The sequence below is a fragment of the Ambystoma mexicanum genome, chromosome 1p, assembly GCF_040938575.1.
Source record: "Ambystoma mexicanum isolate Mex_15411 chromosome 1p, UKY_AmexF1_1, whole genome shotgun sequence".
Lineage (NCBI taxonomy): Eukaryota > Metazoa > Chordata > Amphibia > Caudata > Ambystomatidae > Ambystoma > Ambystoma mexicanum.
In genome coordinates, this window is record NC_090921.1 from 798,543,875 (window position 1) to 798,563,499 (window position 19,625).

Below are 19,625 nucleotides of genomic sequence, written 5' to 3' on the forward strand. Positions count from 1 at the left end.
ATTTGTTTAACTACGGAATCAAAAAATTGAAATTAAAAATAAATAAGGAAATTCATATACTAAATAATGATCCAGTGACACTTTCACAAAGACAGTATTTAAAAAAAATGATTATACAAAGTTACAAATTTAAAGTGAAAGGAAATTAGCCTTACAGAGAATTCTCCCTAACACGAAGCAAATAGTTTAATTCACAATGGTAAAAAAAACGATGATGTTGACTGATGGCGCCAAAACACAGAGGACGCTTGTAGCCTATTTCCCAAGTAAGGGGAAAAAAAGTAATACTAAATCCACTGTGTCCAACGTGAGTAACTCACCTAGAGATTCTGTTAGTAATTCTATTCAATCTTTAGCTGCCGACAATTACAATTAAACTGTGCAAAAGGAATTATATTCCGAAAAGTGTGCCAAGTCCATTGGATTGTCAGCCTGTATGGTTAGTCCATCATATGAGCCTGATGTCCATATTGAGGCTGGTAAATATTGTGAATTGCCCTCAGTTGTGAAAGCTACTATTAATAATGACAAGTGCATGGAGACTGATTTTTCTACGCTGTTATTGAACAATAGTCGGACTGTAAAGAATGACAAGCATAATATTAGTCCCCACAATTATGAGCTCGCTGATTTAGAGAAAGCCATCAAATGTGGCCAACTATCATTGGATTCAGTCTCAAAACTACTTAATCATCAGACAAATAGGAATTTGGGTTTATCAATCCCGCAAATAGCTACTTGCTCAGATAGTAGCAGTACTGGAAGTATATTAGATCATGGGGTTGCAACTTCTATGGTGGGTAATAAAGAAGTTGGTTCTTCTAAACATATTGTAAAATCAGACTTGCCAATGTTATTGAAAGAGAACAAACTCAACGAAGACAAACACGACGGGAAAGATATTAATATGATAGGTTTGGTAGGTAGAGTCGATATTTTGGGAAAATCGCGAATTAATCGGGCCTACCTGCTAGGCATATTTTACTCAATTCCCTCATTGCGAATACTCACTACAAATGATTTTGATTTCATATCATTGGCATTGCACAATAATTATAGAATGACTTGCCATGTTCATTCTGAGCAAGTCTTAAAACTCATATGGTAATTTAGACAAGAACTTCTTGATTTAGGGTTTACTTTACATACTTTTAATAATATTAATGTTGCCAAATAATTCTTAGACTATGTTGTAGTGAAGCAGCAAGATTTGATATCACTGTGTGAGAACACTTTGAGTAGCTCCCATGATTACAAATTGAGTATCTCTCAACTACTTACCATTGCCAGCAAAAATAGTGAAATGTCCTGGATTGAGCCATTTCTAAAAACTATATTATCAGCGAAAGTTGCAACTACTAATTCAAAGAACGCATGTAATCTTGTCTTGTACTCATGGAACTCATGTGAATATCGGAATATACTGTGCTGGTTGGCCTATTTTAGTGTGTGTGATTTACCTGATGTTTTATTTATCCAGGAGACCATGAAACAAGATGATTTAGATCTTCCTGAATACTGTACTTTTTGTTCTCATGCTAAAAAAAGGTATTGAAGGGCGACCCTTTGGAGGGCTGTCGATTGGAATTAAAAACTCTTTGGATTATATGGCAAAGAAGATTTATTCATCCAGTCATCTAATAGCTGTACTTGTAACCTTAAAATCAAGGGTCAACAAATCTATATTGTTGATATGTTTATATTGGAATCTGTTAAAATACAATATTTCTATAGTATTAGACGACTTGAATGAGTTCCTCGAACATGTCTTTTTAAACTACTGGGACGTTGAGGTTATTATTGGTGGAGATTTTAACTCAATGTGTTATATTGGCGACACTGATAGTTTTGTCTCTCACAATAAGAAACAAAATAGATCTTCTAATAGAGGTACAGTGTGGAATGCCTACTTCTACGATCACGACATGTCATTTGTTAACTTTGAAGAAAACGTTAATGAGTTTACCTGGAAACGAGGTACATCATGTTCCATTATTGATTACTTTTGTGTATCCAACTCTTTACTATCGTTAATGGACCTGGTCAAAATTAACTCAATTGAATATAGTGACCAGGCTCCAATTCATACATGTTTATTGATTAAGCACAATAGTTTACCAATGGATGAATTTTTAACTACCCTTGAAACTAAACAAGAGTCTGTCTCTCTTAGATGGAATCAAAAACTATGTAAAAGATTGGTTGATAGAATTCACCAAGATTTATTAGATAAAGGTCTTAATATCTTTAACACCTTTTTCCCCCCACATATGGATCAAATTATTGCAGCTACCGTTACAAATGCACTAGCTTATTTGGATAAAATCCAGAAACCTAATGAGTCTTCCAAAAAACATTTGTTTAACTACGGAATCAAAAAATTGAAATTAAAAATAAATAAGGAAATTCATATGCTAAATAATGATCCAGTGACACTTTCACAAAGACAGTATTTTAAAAAACTGATTATACAAAGTTACAAATTTAAAGTGAAAGGAATTAATTTAATGGTTTATTCAAAACAGAACTGTGATATGATCAAATCTATATGTGGACATGATATTAGAAAGATATGGTCCCTCATTAAAAATAGTTCTAATGGTAAATCGTCCATAGCCGATAATACTATTTCAGCTGAAATTTGGAAAGAATATATTGGTTTAAAATACCAATTACTTGCTAGATTTGCTCATATTGGACATAGGTGTTTCTTACAGACAACTATTAAGAAATTTAACTGGTCTATTTTAGACATTGAACATGCCATAGACAAATTGTCCAATTCTAGAGCCCCGGTCCTGATCGAATTCCTGCTTGTGTTTACAAAGCCAATAGAAGTTTTTGGGCAGGTATCCTGAAAATAAAATGTGATTATATACTGAGATCAGGGACCCTTCCAGAGACTTGGATGACTTCGATAATCATCCCCATTTTTACGAAAGGTGATCCTGCTAATCCGGCAAATTACAGAGCGATTTCTTTAACAGATGCTGCCGCAAAAATATGCCCAGCCCTGATTTGAGAAAGGCCAGCAAAGGCCGAAACACGTGTTATCAGTAAAGAGCGAATTTGAAGATTGGATAATAAAATATTTTCCAACCTATATGGGCGCAATGTCCTGGATCTTTTTGCATGCCTTTGCATACTTGTACTTGAGTTTATGACGGGTTTTTCTTGGCTTACCGTCAATCCAGTGACCTGCGACGATACAACAATTCTTTAACTTGCCACAATTAGTGCAATTTTTTCATTTGAGGTTTAATTGTGATTAACGAGTCGCCTAATAGACCAGCTGTATCAATAAGCCTGGCGTTATTTTCGACATCATTTGTCAACCAAATGCCTATATATCGCATCCTGTTTGGACACCAACGAAAACCATAACTATTCCTACTGAGCACTGTGCAAGAGCTCGATGCTGACATTGCCTTGGATTTCGTCCAGTTGATTTTGTATCCTGACACTCTATTAAAAGCTTTAATCTGGTTAATCAATGCTGGAACTGATGTTCTGATGTTTTGCAAGACCAATAACATATCATCAGCGTAAAGCCAGACTTTCTGACAGACTTCTCCAAACAGCACACCTTCGACCTCAACATCTTCTCTAATCCTTACGGCAAGTAGCTCCATTGCAATCACAAACAAGGTTGGTGAGAGCGGGCAGCGCTGTCGCGTTCCCCTCCCAAGAGTACATTTCTCTGAGACATATCCATTCGTCTTCACACAAGCAGTAGGCGAGGTGTATAAAAGCCTTATCCAGTTTATACAGATATTACCAAATCCATCCAGAGCTTCCAAGAGGTGCTCCCATTCTATCCTGTCAAAGGCTTTGTCTGCATCCAATGATACCGCCACCACCTCTTCCTTACGTTCTTTACTCTCAAAAAAAGTTAACAGCAAACTTTGCATGTTGTCGGATACATGTCTTCCCTTCACAAAGCCCACTTGACTTTGGTCTATGATTGTTGGTGATGTTCGTTCCATTCTCAACGCCAGTGCTTTAGCGAAGATTTTACTGTCCGTATTAATCGTGCTAATCGGTCTGTAACTGTTCGTTAACACTGGCGTTTCCCTTCCTTCAGAAAGGTTGAGATAGAGGCATGCCTTGTTGTCGCTCGTAATTGCCCTTCCCAAAGAGAATCCTGTAGCATAGCTAACATCCGGTTGTACACTGCATCTGGAAGAATTTTATACAATTCGGACGGAAGACCATCCGAACCCAGACTTTTTCCGGAGTTTAGCATACTTGTGGCTTTTTAAAGTTCCTCTATGCACAGTTCTTTTTCAAGTTCGTCTCTGATTCGTGGGTCAAGTCTTTTGGAATTACAATCATTTACACATAACATCAGATCTTCCTTCATTACCTTGTTTTCAGAGGAATACAATTTTGAATAATATTCCCTGAATATTGTATTCATTTGAATAGTATTACCAGTCACAGTTCCCTCTTCATTTTCAATTGCGCAGATCATCTTTTCACTTTCCAACACATGCAGGCGATGTGCCAGGAGTCTGTCGCACTTTTCACCTTTTTCGTAGTATTTGCATCTTGTTTTGAATAAAAGACGCTCCACCCTTGTAGGCATATCCTCCAACTTTTCTTTCTTTCCCTTTAACACTTCAACAGTAGTTTCAGAGAACAATTGCATATTTTGTCGTTAAAGGACCTCAATTTCATCATTCAGTTTTTGAATCTCCAAATTCTTATTTTTCTTCTTTTGACTCGAGAGTCCTATTAGCATCCCTCTTAAATATGCTTTGAAGGCCTCCCATACAATCTGGACCTTCACTTTCCCAGTCCAGTTTTCCGCCACAAAGAACTTTGCTTCTTTCACTATCTTATCCACTATGTCATTATCTTCAAGAAGAGCCGCATTTATGCTCCAAGTACTGGTTTTAGGCACCGGGTACGTCAATTTCAGATCCAACGAGATGGGAGAATGGTCTGAGATTGTAATGCTCTTGATATCTGCACCGCTGGAATGTTGAGTGCACAAACCTGATGTCAAGAATAGATCAATACAAGAGTAACTTTTATGTCTTGCAGAGAAAAAGGTGTCAGAGATGGGGATTCTCTAGTCTCCAGACATCTGTAAAATTCCCCTCTGTCATCAGTTTCTTCAAGGCTTCTCTCTTAGAAGTGCTGTCATTGTGAATGTTCCCCCCCATCCAACAGAGGGTTTATTAAAATATTAAAATCACCACCCACAATTACTTTCCTTCCATTCATTTTTTGCAAAAACTGGGCAAGTTTCAGAAAGAAGGCACCATCCCCTCCATTAGGAGCATACACATTACAGAAGCAATAATCAACATTTTGTAATGTCAGTTTGACACACACAATTCTACCCTCCTTGTCCTTATCCCAACTCATTTTGGATATAGGTAGATTCTTCCTGATTAAGGTGGAAACCCCCCTTGAACTAGATGTAAAGGCAGAGCAAAATACATTGCCAACCCATTCTTTCTTCCAATTATCCACATCCACCTCTAACAAAAGAGTTTATTGTAAAAGGGCTATATCAGCCTCTAAGTCATCAAGTATCTTCAAGATCATCTTCTTACTCACACAATTTGCCCCATTAACATTCCAAGATATTATCCTCAAACCCCTCTTTAGCGTGGTTGCCATGTGATAATTCTCATTTTTGACCACTGTGAAGAATCGTACATATACACTAAACAACACAAGAAATAAAAAACCTACAATAAAGAAAAAACACACAAATCCCTTTGGATTTGTTCAACCCGAACCTCTGGAATTTCCCTTCCACAGTAAGGTAGGAAAAACCACCACCCCTCTCCCTCTTAAGGATTCAAATTGACAAGATGCCTAATCTTATGTCTATAAACCTTCACGTTTCAGCCATCACCTCATCCAATAGGAACCACATCATATTACCTCAATGCAAACTATTCACAAGACACTTTATAATGGAGTTGTTCCATATTATCACCCATCCAAGACATATAAACATAAATTCAAAGGGATTGTGTCCTCCGACGTATTCCTTATCTTTGACAATTCGTCTCTAGCTTGCTGGCCTCGGAATTTTTTCTATGTAGAGGGCGCTGCGCGTCGACGTCTGCCGAGTCGATGTCCCTCGAAAGCCACCGTAACAGCGCCGACGTCACCATGCCCATAAATAGCCACGCGCGGCATCTGTTGCTCAGTTCAGTTTTTCCGCGCTTCGTGGGGCCTCGGAATATCGTTGCTCAGTTCAGTCAGATAAAACCTCTTATATTCACTCGAAATACCAACTCGTTCTCGATGGCTTCTTCATCGGAACCGACGACTCCGCGGTCCGGCTTCAAAAAATGTCGAGACTACGGAAAGAAAATGTCAATAACGGATCCACACAGGATCTGCTTGTGGTGCTTGGGAGTCTAGCACCATTGTTCGGAGTGTGAGGACTGCATGCCCATGACGGCGAAAGCCTTGAAGGAGCACAAGGGGAAGCTCGAGAGAGGTAAGTCAGTCAAAACCTCCTCGAAAGTTTCTTTGGCCGAGTCGAGGCATTCGTCCCCTCGCCGTCGAAAGCATTCCCATTCTAGGTCTCGAAGTAGCTCCCACCATTCGTCGAGATCTAGACACTCAAAGAAGAGACGTCGAAGATCCCCTTCCTCGTCATCTTCTGTTTCCCCAGAAAGGGTCTCCTGCCCCACAAAACACAGCTCTCAGGTTGAGTGGGAGGAATTCAGGAATAAAATGCTAAGCGTCTTCCAGAAAGCTGCCTCGGCCACCTCGAAGACAGCTGAGGGCGATACACCGGGTGAAAAACCCAAAAAATTGAAATGCCGCGAGTCGCTGCACCCGGGGGCGAAAGAGTCCACCTGAGAGCGCCACGGGCCATCGGATAAGAAGACACCATCTTCGACGCCATCATCGAAGATCCCTTCGACGCATGGATCGGCGCCGTTGACGAAGGGTTCTTCGACGCATCGGTCGATCGAATCGACGCCATCGTCGACGCCGACAAAAGAGAAAACCACAGCTACTTCACAGCCAACGGTGATATCAAGAGCCTACGGCACGACGTCGAGACAGTCGTCGACATCCTCGAGTAGGATCCCGATCCTCTCGAGTTCTTCGTGGCCTCTTCCAGTTTTCTCGACACCTTTCTCGGCGCCTTCGAAGCCTGTCACATCGGCGTCAACGACATCGACGTTTTCTCGCCCAATAATGACGAGTTTGGCTCCTTCTGCCTTAGAAATGGATTTTACACCATTTCCGAGGTCAGAATACCCCGGATTATCTTCAATCTATGAAGAAGGGGAGGATTCTGACCAGGAAACCTTTGGGTTGCAGAGGACCACACTACCTGTTTCAGAGGATTTTACCTCTGAGGAAAGAAGGTTGAAAGACCTACAGGAATCATCACATGAGGCAAGTGGGCTGGACACTTCCCCAGAAGTGGAATTTGTCAAACCAGACCCAGGGGAACATACCGAAACACCCTATAGAACCCTGATAGCAAGGATTATTGAATTTATGGGTTGGTCTGCGCCTTCACCTGTTTTTCAACAGGATGACCTGACAGACATACTAGACAAAGGTCCACAGGAGGATCCTGTGGTCATCTTCCATGCAGCCTTGCAAAGGAAGATTTCATCAAATTCGGAAACTCCTGAGGTTATCCCTGCAGTCAATAAAAGATTGTCAGCCAAGTATAGGGTAGCTGCGGCTGACCCTGAATACTTATCAAAACACCCGACTCCAGAGAGCCTGGTGGCTCAAGCGGCAACTTCATCAAGCAGCAGATCCGCTTACCCTACTGTCCCACAGGATAGAGATGACAAAAGGTACGATTCTATGGCAAAAAAAGTCTTTTCTGCTTGCAATATGGCGTTGAAGTCCATCAACGCCACCTGTACGCTCGCCAGGTTCAGTCACACACTGTGGGAGTGTGCTTCATCAGCGGCTGACTGCATACCGGAAGGAGAGGAAAGGGAAGCCTTCCTTAACATCATTAAAGATGGCAAAGATGCCATGTGCGAGTCACTTCAAACTGGCATCGATTCCGCTGACAGTATCAGCAGGGCCATGGCGGCAAGTACGACAATCCGCAGGCATGCGTGGTTGCGAAAGTCTGGCTTTGCTCCAGAAGTACAGGCCAGACTTTTGAATATGCCCTTTGACGGCTCTTCTTTATTCGGTAAAAAGGCTGATAACAGTCTGGAAAAGTTGCAAACATCTAAAGCAGCGGCAAAATCTTTAGGAGCTGCAATCTGCCAAACTCCTTTTCGTCCCTCAGGAACCTCTGGGAGAGGAAACTCCTTTTGCTATTATTCCGCATTCGGGAAAGGCAGAGAACAGCCGGCTCAAAGAGGCCAAAGGAGATCCACCCGAGGTGGAGGGGTCAAAAGTACTAAAGCAGCAGCAGGTGCCTCTTTACCCTCGGCCTCCGCATCAGCCAACCCAAACCACTCTGAGGTCTTTCCACACAAAACACCTGTAGGGGGCAGGTTAACTTACCATCTGACGGAATGGCAGGCTATTACGTCAGATGCTTTGGCATTGGAGACAGTTGCCCAGGGTTACTGCCTACCCTTTCTACACATCCCTCAGAGTCATCCACCGGGGCACAGCTCTCTAAAAGTTCCAGATCCGCTCCTCTTGCAGGAAGTTATAGACCTGCTAGAAAAAGGTGCCATAGAACCGGTACCTGTAGCGGACAGGAACAAGGGCTGGTACTGCCCCCCCCCACTTTCTCATACCAAAGAAGGACAGAGGACTGAGACCCATCCTGGACTTACGAGAATTGAACAAGTTCCTCAGGAAGGAAGGACAAGTTCAAGATGGTAACTCTCTCTCAGATCCTTCAGGCCCTCCAGCTCCAGGACTGGCTGGTATCTCTGGACCTTCAGGATGCTTATTTCCATGTGCCAATCCATCTCAAACACAGCAAATAGCTGAGGTTCGCAATTGGCGGCTCTCATTATCAATTTCGAGTTCTGCCATTTCGGCTGACCTCCGCCCCGAGGGTCTTCAACAAGCTAATGTCGGTAGTGGCTGTGAGTCTAAGGAGGGAAGGGATCCACGTCTACCCCTACCTGGACGATTGGCTGATCAGAGCTGTATCTTCGGAACAAGCTCAGATCCAGCTAGATTATGTCTGCCACTTCCTTCACAAACTGGGCTTCTCCCTCAATTTAAAGAAGTCACAGATGATACCATCACAGAGACTCCAATTCATTGGAGCGGTCCTGGACACTTCCCTGGGAAAAGCCTTGCCACCAGAGGTGAGGGCTCAAGATATTCTGCAGATGGTCTACAAATTTCAAAATGCCCAACGTCTCCCAGCCTTCAACTTTTTGAGGTTGCTAGGCCTCATGGCATCCTGCATCTTCCTTGTGCCAGAGGCTCGCCTGAGAATGAGATCTCTTCAGTGGGCACTGAGAACTCAGTGGTCGCAATTCTCAGGGAGAATGACAGATCTCCTCCAGATTCCAGACAAGGTAACCCACGACCTTCAATGGTGGGCCTATCCAGAGAACATCTTGAAAGGAGAACTGTTTTGGCAACCATGGCCGGAGATAACAGTAGTCACAGACGCCTCACTCACGGGGTGGGGAGCCCATGTCAACGACTTGACCATCAGCGGTCGTTGGTCTCCATCGGAGTCCAGACTACACATCAACCTATAAGGCTGAGAGCGATCAGACTAGTGCTGAAAGCTTTCCTGCCATCAGTACAGGGGAGAAATGTCCTGATAATGACGGACAACACGGTGGCCATGCACTACCTCAGCAAAAGAGGAGGCGTGGGGTCACTGCCACTGTGCAGAGAGGCAATGCAGCTCTGGTTTTGGGTAATTCAGGAAGGAATCTCTCTATCGGCAGTTCACCTAGCCGGAGAGAAGAACTTGACAACGGACGCTCTGAGCAGGCAGAGCACAGTCTCCCACGAGTGGGAGCTAGCTCAGAAAGTCCTTCAAGAGATCTTCGCCCTTTGGGAAACCCCTCAGGTGGATCTGTTCGCCACCAGCACCAACAGGAAGTGCGATCTGTTCTGTTCAAGGAAATTTCCCCCGAGAGGAGCTCTAGGGGACGCGTTCGTAGTGGACTGGGAGTTCCCACTCCTTTACGCGTTTCCACCAGTCCCTGTTATTCCTCAAATGATCAGGAGGTTGAGAAGATTCCGGAAAACCATGATCCTAATTGCCCCAGACTGGGCCAGGAGAACGTGTTACCCGGACCTTCTAGATATGTCCATCTATCCTCCAATCCATCTTCCACTCAAAGAGAATCTTCTCTCACAGAAGGGAGGTCAGGTTCTCCATCTAGACATCAGAACCCTCAACCTTGGCTTCTGAAGGGGTGAGGTACAAGGATTGGGACCTCCCTGATGACGTCATGGAGGTGTTGCTTTCGGCCAGAAGGCCAGCAACAAAGTCTTTATACTGTTGCCGTTGGAGCAAATTTTGCAGCTGGTGTAGAGACGAGAAGATAGACCCTTTTTCATGTGGTACACCAACGGTGTTATCGTTTCTACTTTACTTGGCAAACTCAGTCCTTCAAGTTGGCACTGTAGAAGGCTATCTCGCAGCACTTTCAATCTTCAAGCGCACTGCGGAGGAACCATCGTATTTCAAACTACCTCTAGTAATACAATTTCTCAAGGGATTAACTAATGTTTATCCTCCAAGACCATTCAAAGTTCCTTTATGGGACTTAAGTTTAGTCTTAAATTTCCTAATGGGTACTCCATTCAAACCACTCCACTCTTGTTCGCTGAGATTTCTCACTCTTAAAACTGTCCTATTGGTAGCACTAACATCTGCTAGGAGGGTGAGCGTATTACAAGCTCTTTCTTGTAAACCCCCCCATACAATTGTCCATAAAGACAAAGTTGTTCTACAGGTGAAGCCTAATTTCCTCCCAAAGGTGGTTTCTGAATTTCACATTACTCAGAAAATTACCTTACCTTCGTCCTGCCCTCCTCCCCATCCGGGGAAAGAGGAAGAAGCCTGGACCCAAGGCGAGCTCTGAGCTTTTACATCAGCAGACTGGCTAGGATTAGGCAAGCAGACCAACTGTTTATAGGATACTCAGGTCACAAGTTGGGACTACCCATAACAAAACAACATTTCCAGGAGGATTATTTTGGCCATTCTGGAATGTTACAAAATGGCAGGGAAAGAGCCACCCCAAAATCTTAGGGCTCATTCAACCAGGGGTATCGCAGCCTCTTCAGCCCTCCAAAGAGGGGTACCGGTCCGAGACACATGTGCGGCTGCCACATGGTCGTCCGCACATACATTCACAAAATTTTACAACCTGGTTTCCTCCACTAGTCAAGAGACCAGATTTGGCAAAGCCGCATTACATTCGGTTCATTCCTAAAAGGAATACATGACATTATTACTCCCACCTCCAATTAGATGAGGAATACGTCGGAGGACACAATCCCTTCGAAGAACAAGTTGCTTCTTACCTTGTAACGTTCTTTCGATGGGATGTTCCTCCGTCGTATTCCTTATCGCCCCTCCCAGCCATCCCCGCAGTAATACTTCCCTTGTGGTTGCAGCTTACGCTCCTTCAAGGTCAATAACCAATTCAGGCATGACTTATCTTATGCTACAAAATGGAACTGAGCAACGGACGCCGCGCGTGGATATTTATGGGCATGGTGACGTCGGTGCCAATATGGTGGCTGTCGAGGGACATCGACTTGGCGGACGTCGACGCGCAGCGCCCTCTATAGAGAAAAAATTTCCGAGGCCAGAAAGCTGGAGACGAATTTTCAAAGATAAGGAATACGTTGGAGGAACATCCCATCGAAAGAACGGTACAAGGTAAAAAGTAACTTGTTCTTCTTGCAGATGTGTCCAACAATGCCAGACCAAATCTGATCTGAAAAAACAGACCATGTATTGAAGTACACTCCACACTCCCAAACTTAGCATCCAACATCTATGCAAGCAATGTATCCCTCAGTCCTTTCGGACTACTGCCAGTCCTTAACTGATAATACACAACACCTTCACCTATATTTGGTTTATGAATGAAATCTGTAACCCAACCCAACCAGCCCTTTACATTCCCGTATCTCTAATCTCCCCCTGTGAGTTCTTGACCCCATATAACATTTGCTGGCGTGAAAACCTATACCTCCCCCTTATTTCACCTATGTTCTAGTCACCCACTATCATATAGTTTCAACCAGGGGTGTTGCTAGGTCTGGAAAAGACCCAGGACTACGCTGATGTCGGAACGGTTGGGACTGGGGGCTAGCTAGCCTTTTGGCTGTAGCTCCTGAGATCAGGGGCTACAACCAAAAGACCAGGGGCTAGAGCCCCCTTAGCCCCCTCCTAGAAACGCCTCTGGTTTCAACTATCTTCAGCCCCCTCTCGTTAACAGCCCTTAAACTCACAGAAAGACAGGCCTATTCTACTCCACACGAACAAAGACAATATGATCCCCTAGTTCCTCCATTACACTGATTTAAAAAGCACAGCGCAACACATATTAAAAAAACAGCTTTCCTATTTAAACATTCAATCTAAGGAATAAGCATGTGTACTCATTTACCAATGTATGGACTGCCATAGCATCTATAGCACAGTGAGCTCTATATGCATAATCCAAATTCCCATCATTCAGCACTTTCTTAACCATCACCTTGATCAAAATTCCTTCACTCTTGTAGCCAGGTCCTTATCCAGATTAGGATCTTCCTTAACCCCGAGTAAACGTAGGTTATGCATTCTCCTTTCTGCCTCCAGCCTTAAATTCTTCTTTTTCAGATCAGAAATCTCTGTGCTAAGTTCCTTGTAGGGTCTATAACTTCCACCGACCTCAGATAACAAGGTTACATTTTCAGTCTCCACTTTAGTCATCGTGGTTTCTAGGTGTCCTACCTGTGAAGAAAGATCATTCAGAGAGATTTTCATTTCCCCAAGATCCTGTGAGACCTTCAGCAGGAGGGCGTAGAGGTCATTAATTCCATGTGTATAATCCATGTCACTTCCCTGTTTTGGTTTTTTGGAAGTCTGGTTTTTTGGTACCTCTATCCTTTTCTTTTGAAGGTTATACATATTCTATCTGGATTAATCTATAGGCCAAGAGGGAGCAGGAGCAATTGGCTTAGCTACTGCTCTGCTCACCAACATTCCCGAATCCTCAGGCATTGGGTCTTTCTTATTCTATTCCTAACTGCATAATTAGGCATGAGTTTGGCCTTACGTATTTAGCTACTGTTCTACTTTTGGAATTAATGATGCCTATTTCGAAAAATGTTAAGCCCCCCCAGCTGAGTCACTCTTTGAATCTTTTTGGGAAATAAATCCATTATGTTTATTCATATTTTTAACAGCACTATGCGTTCAGCCTTGGCCAAATTAGGATCAGATCAGTGGGAATGAATTCATAATCCAGATAAAGTTTAAAATCAATTATTTGATTTAGGCTGGTGTGAAACAATCGACTGTATTAGCACTTATGCATCAGCTACCTACCCTAAAAAGTGTTGACCCCATGAAGAATGTAACTAAGATGGAGAGAACATTTTGTTTGTGTGGAAATCGAGTCAAGAGACGTTGAAACATCTAGTGCTTTTCTGAGATGTTACTAGGCCTACTAAGCAGAGATGTTTTTGATCCTTGGAGGCTTACTGCTGTCTGGATACCAACACATTTTTTTGCGCTAACCTGATGATAGGGGTTCGAATTACTGAATGGCTAGATTTGTTTAGGTTTTTACAGGAAATATTCAAGATGCTGGATGTACAGATTTTAATTGTCTTTTATTGGATCTTAATAAAAATGTATTTTTCTATTTTTGTCAATTGCATTTTATATATTTGTATGCTGTGTATGATCTTGTATGAAAGTATGGAATTGTAATGAAATTGTAATATTTCATATGTTTACATTTTGATTGATCTATTCGAACCAATTCACTAATAAAAATAAAATAATACTAATCCTGTTTTCTCGCAATGCTCTTCGGTACAGTAGTAAAGAAAGAATCGGAAAAACTAGAATGTGAAAATACAAGATCCTCTCAAATGCCTGCTAGTCTACTAAAATAAAAGGCTATGGTGGGCTAGGTGGAAAGGTCTGAAAGTGTGTTGAGGTTTTGCAACATTTTTATAGCTACATTAATTATGTGTTTTGTCATGAAGGAACTGTGGTGAGCTCCTCCCCCCCCCCCCGGTCCCGTGTTTCCAAATGTTTAGTGGAAAAATGTCCAATGAGACTTGGAAAAATGTATTGTGAACGACAACACAACATGCGGGTAGTCCATATAAAATTGAGCTGCATTGGATTAGGTGTACAGTAAGGTATTCGGCATGGGGCAGAGATCAGGAATCACTGTATACTTTTGATTGGTAAATATCGGGAGATAATTTAGTAATGGTTGCATTGTATTGTATGATGATATTGAACAGTTGGTTTGGTTGTAAGACTGAAGAATATATCTTCGATTCTGCCAATAGAAATTTAAAAAATAACATTGTTTCTCTTAATTTGTTGCTTTCTCTTTCCTAAAGTGTCACATCCTGAAGTTTGCAAAGACTGCAGAGGCGTAGCATACCCGGTCATCTGCTCCTCTCCTTCCAGGGCCTGGCAATCAGCACTGGGATGGTTAAAACACCGCGAGTTCTTGAGAACTGGTGTTGGCTGTGTTGGAAGACCGGACACCGCTCACCTTTTGCCAGTTTTCTGCCGCCTTCTGCAAGGACACCTTGTTCATCTATTGTGGAGTTGTGGAACATTTAATTTCTCTGATATATCAGGAGTTTTTCACCTGGGCAGGCACAGATGTTTGTTGGCAGTTGAGCACATTTCTTTTTTGTATTTAATTGTTCTACAGATGCATACAGAAATTCGTTGTTTTAATGTTAGACTGTTATGACGGTACTGAAAGGAGTAAATGAGGCACAGCAATGTATAGACAGCCATAGAGTGTACATGTTAGGACTGAAGATGAAGACCAATCGCTTTTTTTTTAGCTAGCTAATTGTTTAGAACAAAATATCAAGGGCTTTCAAAATTCGATTGGGAATTACTGTGGTGGGACTGGTTTATTAATCACTCCACCATGGGTGAATCATGGAAATTCTACTGTAGCCTAACCCTTTGACGCTACGCCTCCTACGCCCTTCCTACCCTTAGGGCTCAAAGTGCTGCAGCCAAACCGGAGACTTGGCGATGGCCGTCCCCCCCCACCAGCGCAATTTAGGATATACATATACACACATCCTGAGGGGAACACAGGCCGCGCACGCGTGCATGCGTCTGTCCCCCTTGAAATGAATGGCCTGGAAAAATAAGTTAAAGGCCTGAGCGAAGCAAGTGCTTTCAATGAGGTTTGAGGGCTGTTTGTTTCCAGTACTTCAGGCAAAGCCCAACTGCAAGGTGCTTACAGCTGTTTGCATTCCTTGTTGTTGTGGATGCTTACAGACTTCCTTCTTTTTAAGTTGAGAGATGGCATGGCAGCTTTTTTTCAAGTAAAAAAAAATGTCAAAGAAGGCAGCCCTTTGTTTTTTTTTTTTTTGTTTTTTTTATCATATAAAGGAGACAGAAATTACATTCCTTCACTAAATACTGATCTATACATATTGTATGATGCAGAAGAACCCTCTTTGTACCAATAGTCTTGAAAAAATAGACCTAGTACCTAGTTGTTTTTTCACAATATCAAAAACAGTTTATTTCAATAGGTTAAATCACAACCCAAATTTTCCTTTATAAAACCAACTCTAAAAACAGAATTTTCTTAAAATAGACCCAACAACACAAGGTGGATACATCTACAATACAAATTACTAGTTTCACACACATACATTCCTATAACATAACAATACAATACATCAACATATAAAATTTATATAGTGATTTTAACACTTCCAATCTCTGAGTATTATTAACTCAGGTTAAACAGTCCCGAAATGTTTCAGTTCCTTGTTGCGCTCAATGCATGAACCTTCTTCAGGGGAAGAACCCTTTTGTTTTTATTCTCCACCATGTAATCCAGGGCCACAAAAATACTCTTCAAATCGTACTCCTCATAAGTAGGATTTCTGTAGTGTGGGTGTGCCAAAATGCACCCGAATAACCTCAGACCTCTTTAATTAAGTCTGAAAATATTTTCTTGGTGGTTCTTTAGTAACCAGGAACCTGATTTCTGCTGCTCTGCAACGCCAATACTCCTGCGTAGATGCCGATATAAACAAAGTTTTTTTACATTTTCCTCATCGCTGGTAAGTTATCCAAGTATACATCCTTAAATGCGAACGGAACTTCCCCGATGTAGCTCCGGAAATCCGGAACTCAATTCCAGTCAGTACGGTGGTTTGGCTGCCGGCACCAAAGAAGGCAGCCCCACAGAAAAGGACAAAGTTTCTTCTTCAGTTCTATGGTGACCACCAGTGACAAGGCAGGTGGTTTGTTGAGACACTTAGCCGAGTTGGCAGGTGGACAGGAAAGTATGACCTGGATCTGGTCATGAGGAGGAATATGAGGGGTGGGGGTAGTGGAGGGCTGGGAAGGGTTGTGGTGTGTGCCAGTCGTTAGAATGCAGGATACAGCTTGGAGGACAAACAGCACCTGGACGGACCTATGGCCCATCAAATAGCTTGGGGTTCCGAGCAGTTCCATGCAGTGAATTCCCCTGAACTGAGCCCTCCGATTTGCTTAGGGCTACTGTGACATCACCTCTGTGGTGCTAAATATGCGTGTCTTTGCTTGTGTGCATGTGTTCACATGCACAGAGGGCAGCCCTAGAAGTCACGCTGACCATTGACAAGGAAAAGAAGCAACAGACAGGAGTGTATGTTTGTATAACCATGTGAATAAAATAATACATTTTTGCAATTAAATGATTAAACGTTCGTTCATCAGTTGAAAATGTATCTGAACAAAATGGTTAACATTTTTTAATGTTTAACCATTTTGGTCAGATACATTTTCAAATGATGTACGAACGTTTAATCATTTAATTGCAAAAATGTATTTTATTCACATGGTTATACAAACATACAGGCAGTAGGAATCATTGTCTATAAATGACGCACGCCGGTATTTTTTATGATGTGAGCATGACATATTGATCATGGGAGCTGAGCAGTGATGGATTTAAAAACATTTATTAAAGAGCTTATCCTGGTTAAACAAGCTCTACATACGGTATTCGCTCACGCCGTTTGGGAATACCATCATTTTCTGGTGAATCTTAAAGGCTTTTGTCAGGACTGACATAATTAAAATACTTGCATTTACACAATGTAAATGTATAATATTTCTTAATGAGACTTCCGCCTTTTCTGGTTTGCCACACGGACCCTCGCTCCGTTCAAAATACAGGTGGGGCTTTGATGAGGAAACTAGTGGCATGTTTATGGTGCTGGGGTGTCGCAACACCCTGCATTTAGGAGTGTGCCACATGCTCAACTGTTGCTCTTACCAACCAATATATGCGACGCACGTGTCTGAAAGGGAAAACAGAAACTACGGCCGTTGTTAGAATTGTTGATTCTGCCCGTTTTCCTGTTTTTTGGTAACAGGGATGGCGAGTTGCTGGGTTAGAGCAAGCCCATTGTTTTCACAGTGATGAATGAAAATAAACCACGCTCATGAATGCCGGTGCACCTTCAAAGTTTTGTCTGAATAGTGGCTCTGTCTGCCAAACACGAACAGGAGCATGCTGTCTCACTGATGCATTTTGTACAATGATCTTTTTAAATACTGTGTTTTTGTTTGTACCTTGTTAGTCATGATGAAAAATGCCCTTCAGTTTAATGTGTAAACTTGGCTAAAAACTGTTAATGTGCGCACAAGGCGTGAGTGCGAAATTAAACTAACGGCAACTGTTCTGATCATGAATACCATGGTTATTTAATCACACCTCTGCTCACTTCTCAAGAACACCACCTGAAGTGTACACTACAGAAAACCCTGATGTCTGTCGTTTGTAGAAGTGATAATGTGGTATCGCCTGTATATTTATGTAATAGTCCGATACCATTATATTCACAATTGTTTGTTCATTACTTGCAAAAACCTCTGAATAACATTGTAAAGATGACCACACTTTTTTTTCACTTTTCGCCCGTAGCTCATTGCCAATAGTAAGGTTTGTTGTAACACCCTGAAGTAATCTATGGCTTGTCGTTATTAATGCCTTTTTCTACCATAATATTCATACTTTTGATTGTTTAAAAGTCCAGAGAAAAAAATATAATTTGAATGTTTCAGTTGTCATTCCTTCACAAATTTTAAGACTGAAGGAAATTTCCACTGAGTAACCAATCCATTTTCAAAAGTTATATTTTAAATATTGTGTTTAAAGAAGATACATTGTTGTATTATAGTTTAATTTTATTCAATAGACGTCCCTTTGTGAATATGCTGGTTAATAATCAACATCAATAAATTCTACATTTTGAGCAATATGTTTTATTCAATCCTCTTGTCGCACATATTTGTCTCTGGTGGTATTCATGCTAGCAAGGGATATTTCTATGATGATAAGGATTAGAAATGTGTATATTCTAACAAAATACTATGTAGTCCATAATCTACCAGGACTCCAGTAGAGATTCTATAATATAGCAGAACAGGTACATTATTTGTATAATTAAGCAGTAAACCCTGACATGGGGGAGCCGGGCATTATCTGTCAGGTAATGGGTGAGGGCCCTAACGTAGGTTCCATGCCACTAGCTGACCGTTAATGGCTCCCCCATCCCTCTCAGACACAGAGGGGGGTTTATTGTTATTAGCTACTAGGCATTCTTGCAGGGGTGCTAATAGTGTTTTGCAGTTGCTGTTTTTCAACTTTAAAAAAACTACAAACCAAAATGGCCACCTGATTGTTTGGGAGGGCCTTTCACCCTCCCAATACCACTCTCCTGCCCCCCGGGCGCTAATAAGCCAGAACAATTGTTGCATTGAATCTATTTCTACATCATGCCATCAGAACTATTGCATGTCACTAGGATATTCTGACTAGTCCAGCAGATCGCGAAAATATTTATTATGTATGGTTAACACAAGCACCAACATTGGATGGCTACGAAATAGCGTTCTCTCTAGCAAAAAAAGGACCAAGGGGACGACCATCTTCGGGGCTTCTGATAGCCTGCAGACAGGGAAGTGGCTGCACTTTGGAAAAAACCTTGATCAGTAACCCTTCTTTGCTATTGGTCAAGGCCATATGGCTAGATGGTATCAAGAAAGGAGACAAAGGCAAGCCACCAGTAATTATAATTGCAAACACCTATTGGAACCCGGCGACCCTCACTGATTTAGAGTACCTGGAAATGTTGGAAAGTGCAATTGACGAAGCCATAGGTGTCCATTTGGCACCCTACCTTATGATTTGTGGTGACCTCAACGCCACGTGCATACAAGATTTAAACAAGCTAGCACTCCACGATTCCATGAGCGCAACAGCTAAAAGAGGTACGGCTTGGCTCAAATTGATGAAATCTAGAGAAATGCACAACATAGACAGTGTTTTCCCAGATCCCTCTCGCTTGCCAACCTGGAAAAGAGAGTCTACAAGGGCCACAATAGATTACATTTTCATATCCACAACCTTGCTATCAGTTGTGACTGCATTTGAAGTAATCAAAACAGCAGCAAGTGACCACAATCTCCTGTGTGCAACGTG

The 19,625-nt window shown here is 42.0% G+C and overlaps 1 protein-coding gene across 4 annotated transcripts in view; it reads left to right on the forward strand.

Moving 5' to 3' along the window:
- TDRD10 (tudor domain containing 10) overlaps positions 1–18,391 on the forward strand; it is a 1,872,714-nt gene extending 1,854,323 nt beyond the window's left edge. For all 4 annotated transcript variants that reach the window (XM_069652002.1, XM_069652018.1, XM_069652008.1 and 1 more), the window contains one exon: positions 14,500–18,391. In XM_069652002.1, coding sequence (XP_069508103.1) covers positions 14,500–14,538 — 39 coding nt within the window. In that variant the 3' untranslated portion in view covers positions 14,539–18,391. The remainder of the gene's footprint in view (positions 1–14,499) is intronic.
- The last annotated feature ends 1,234 nt before the right edge of the window (positions 18,392–19,625 follow it).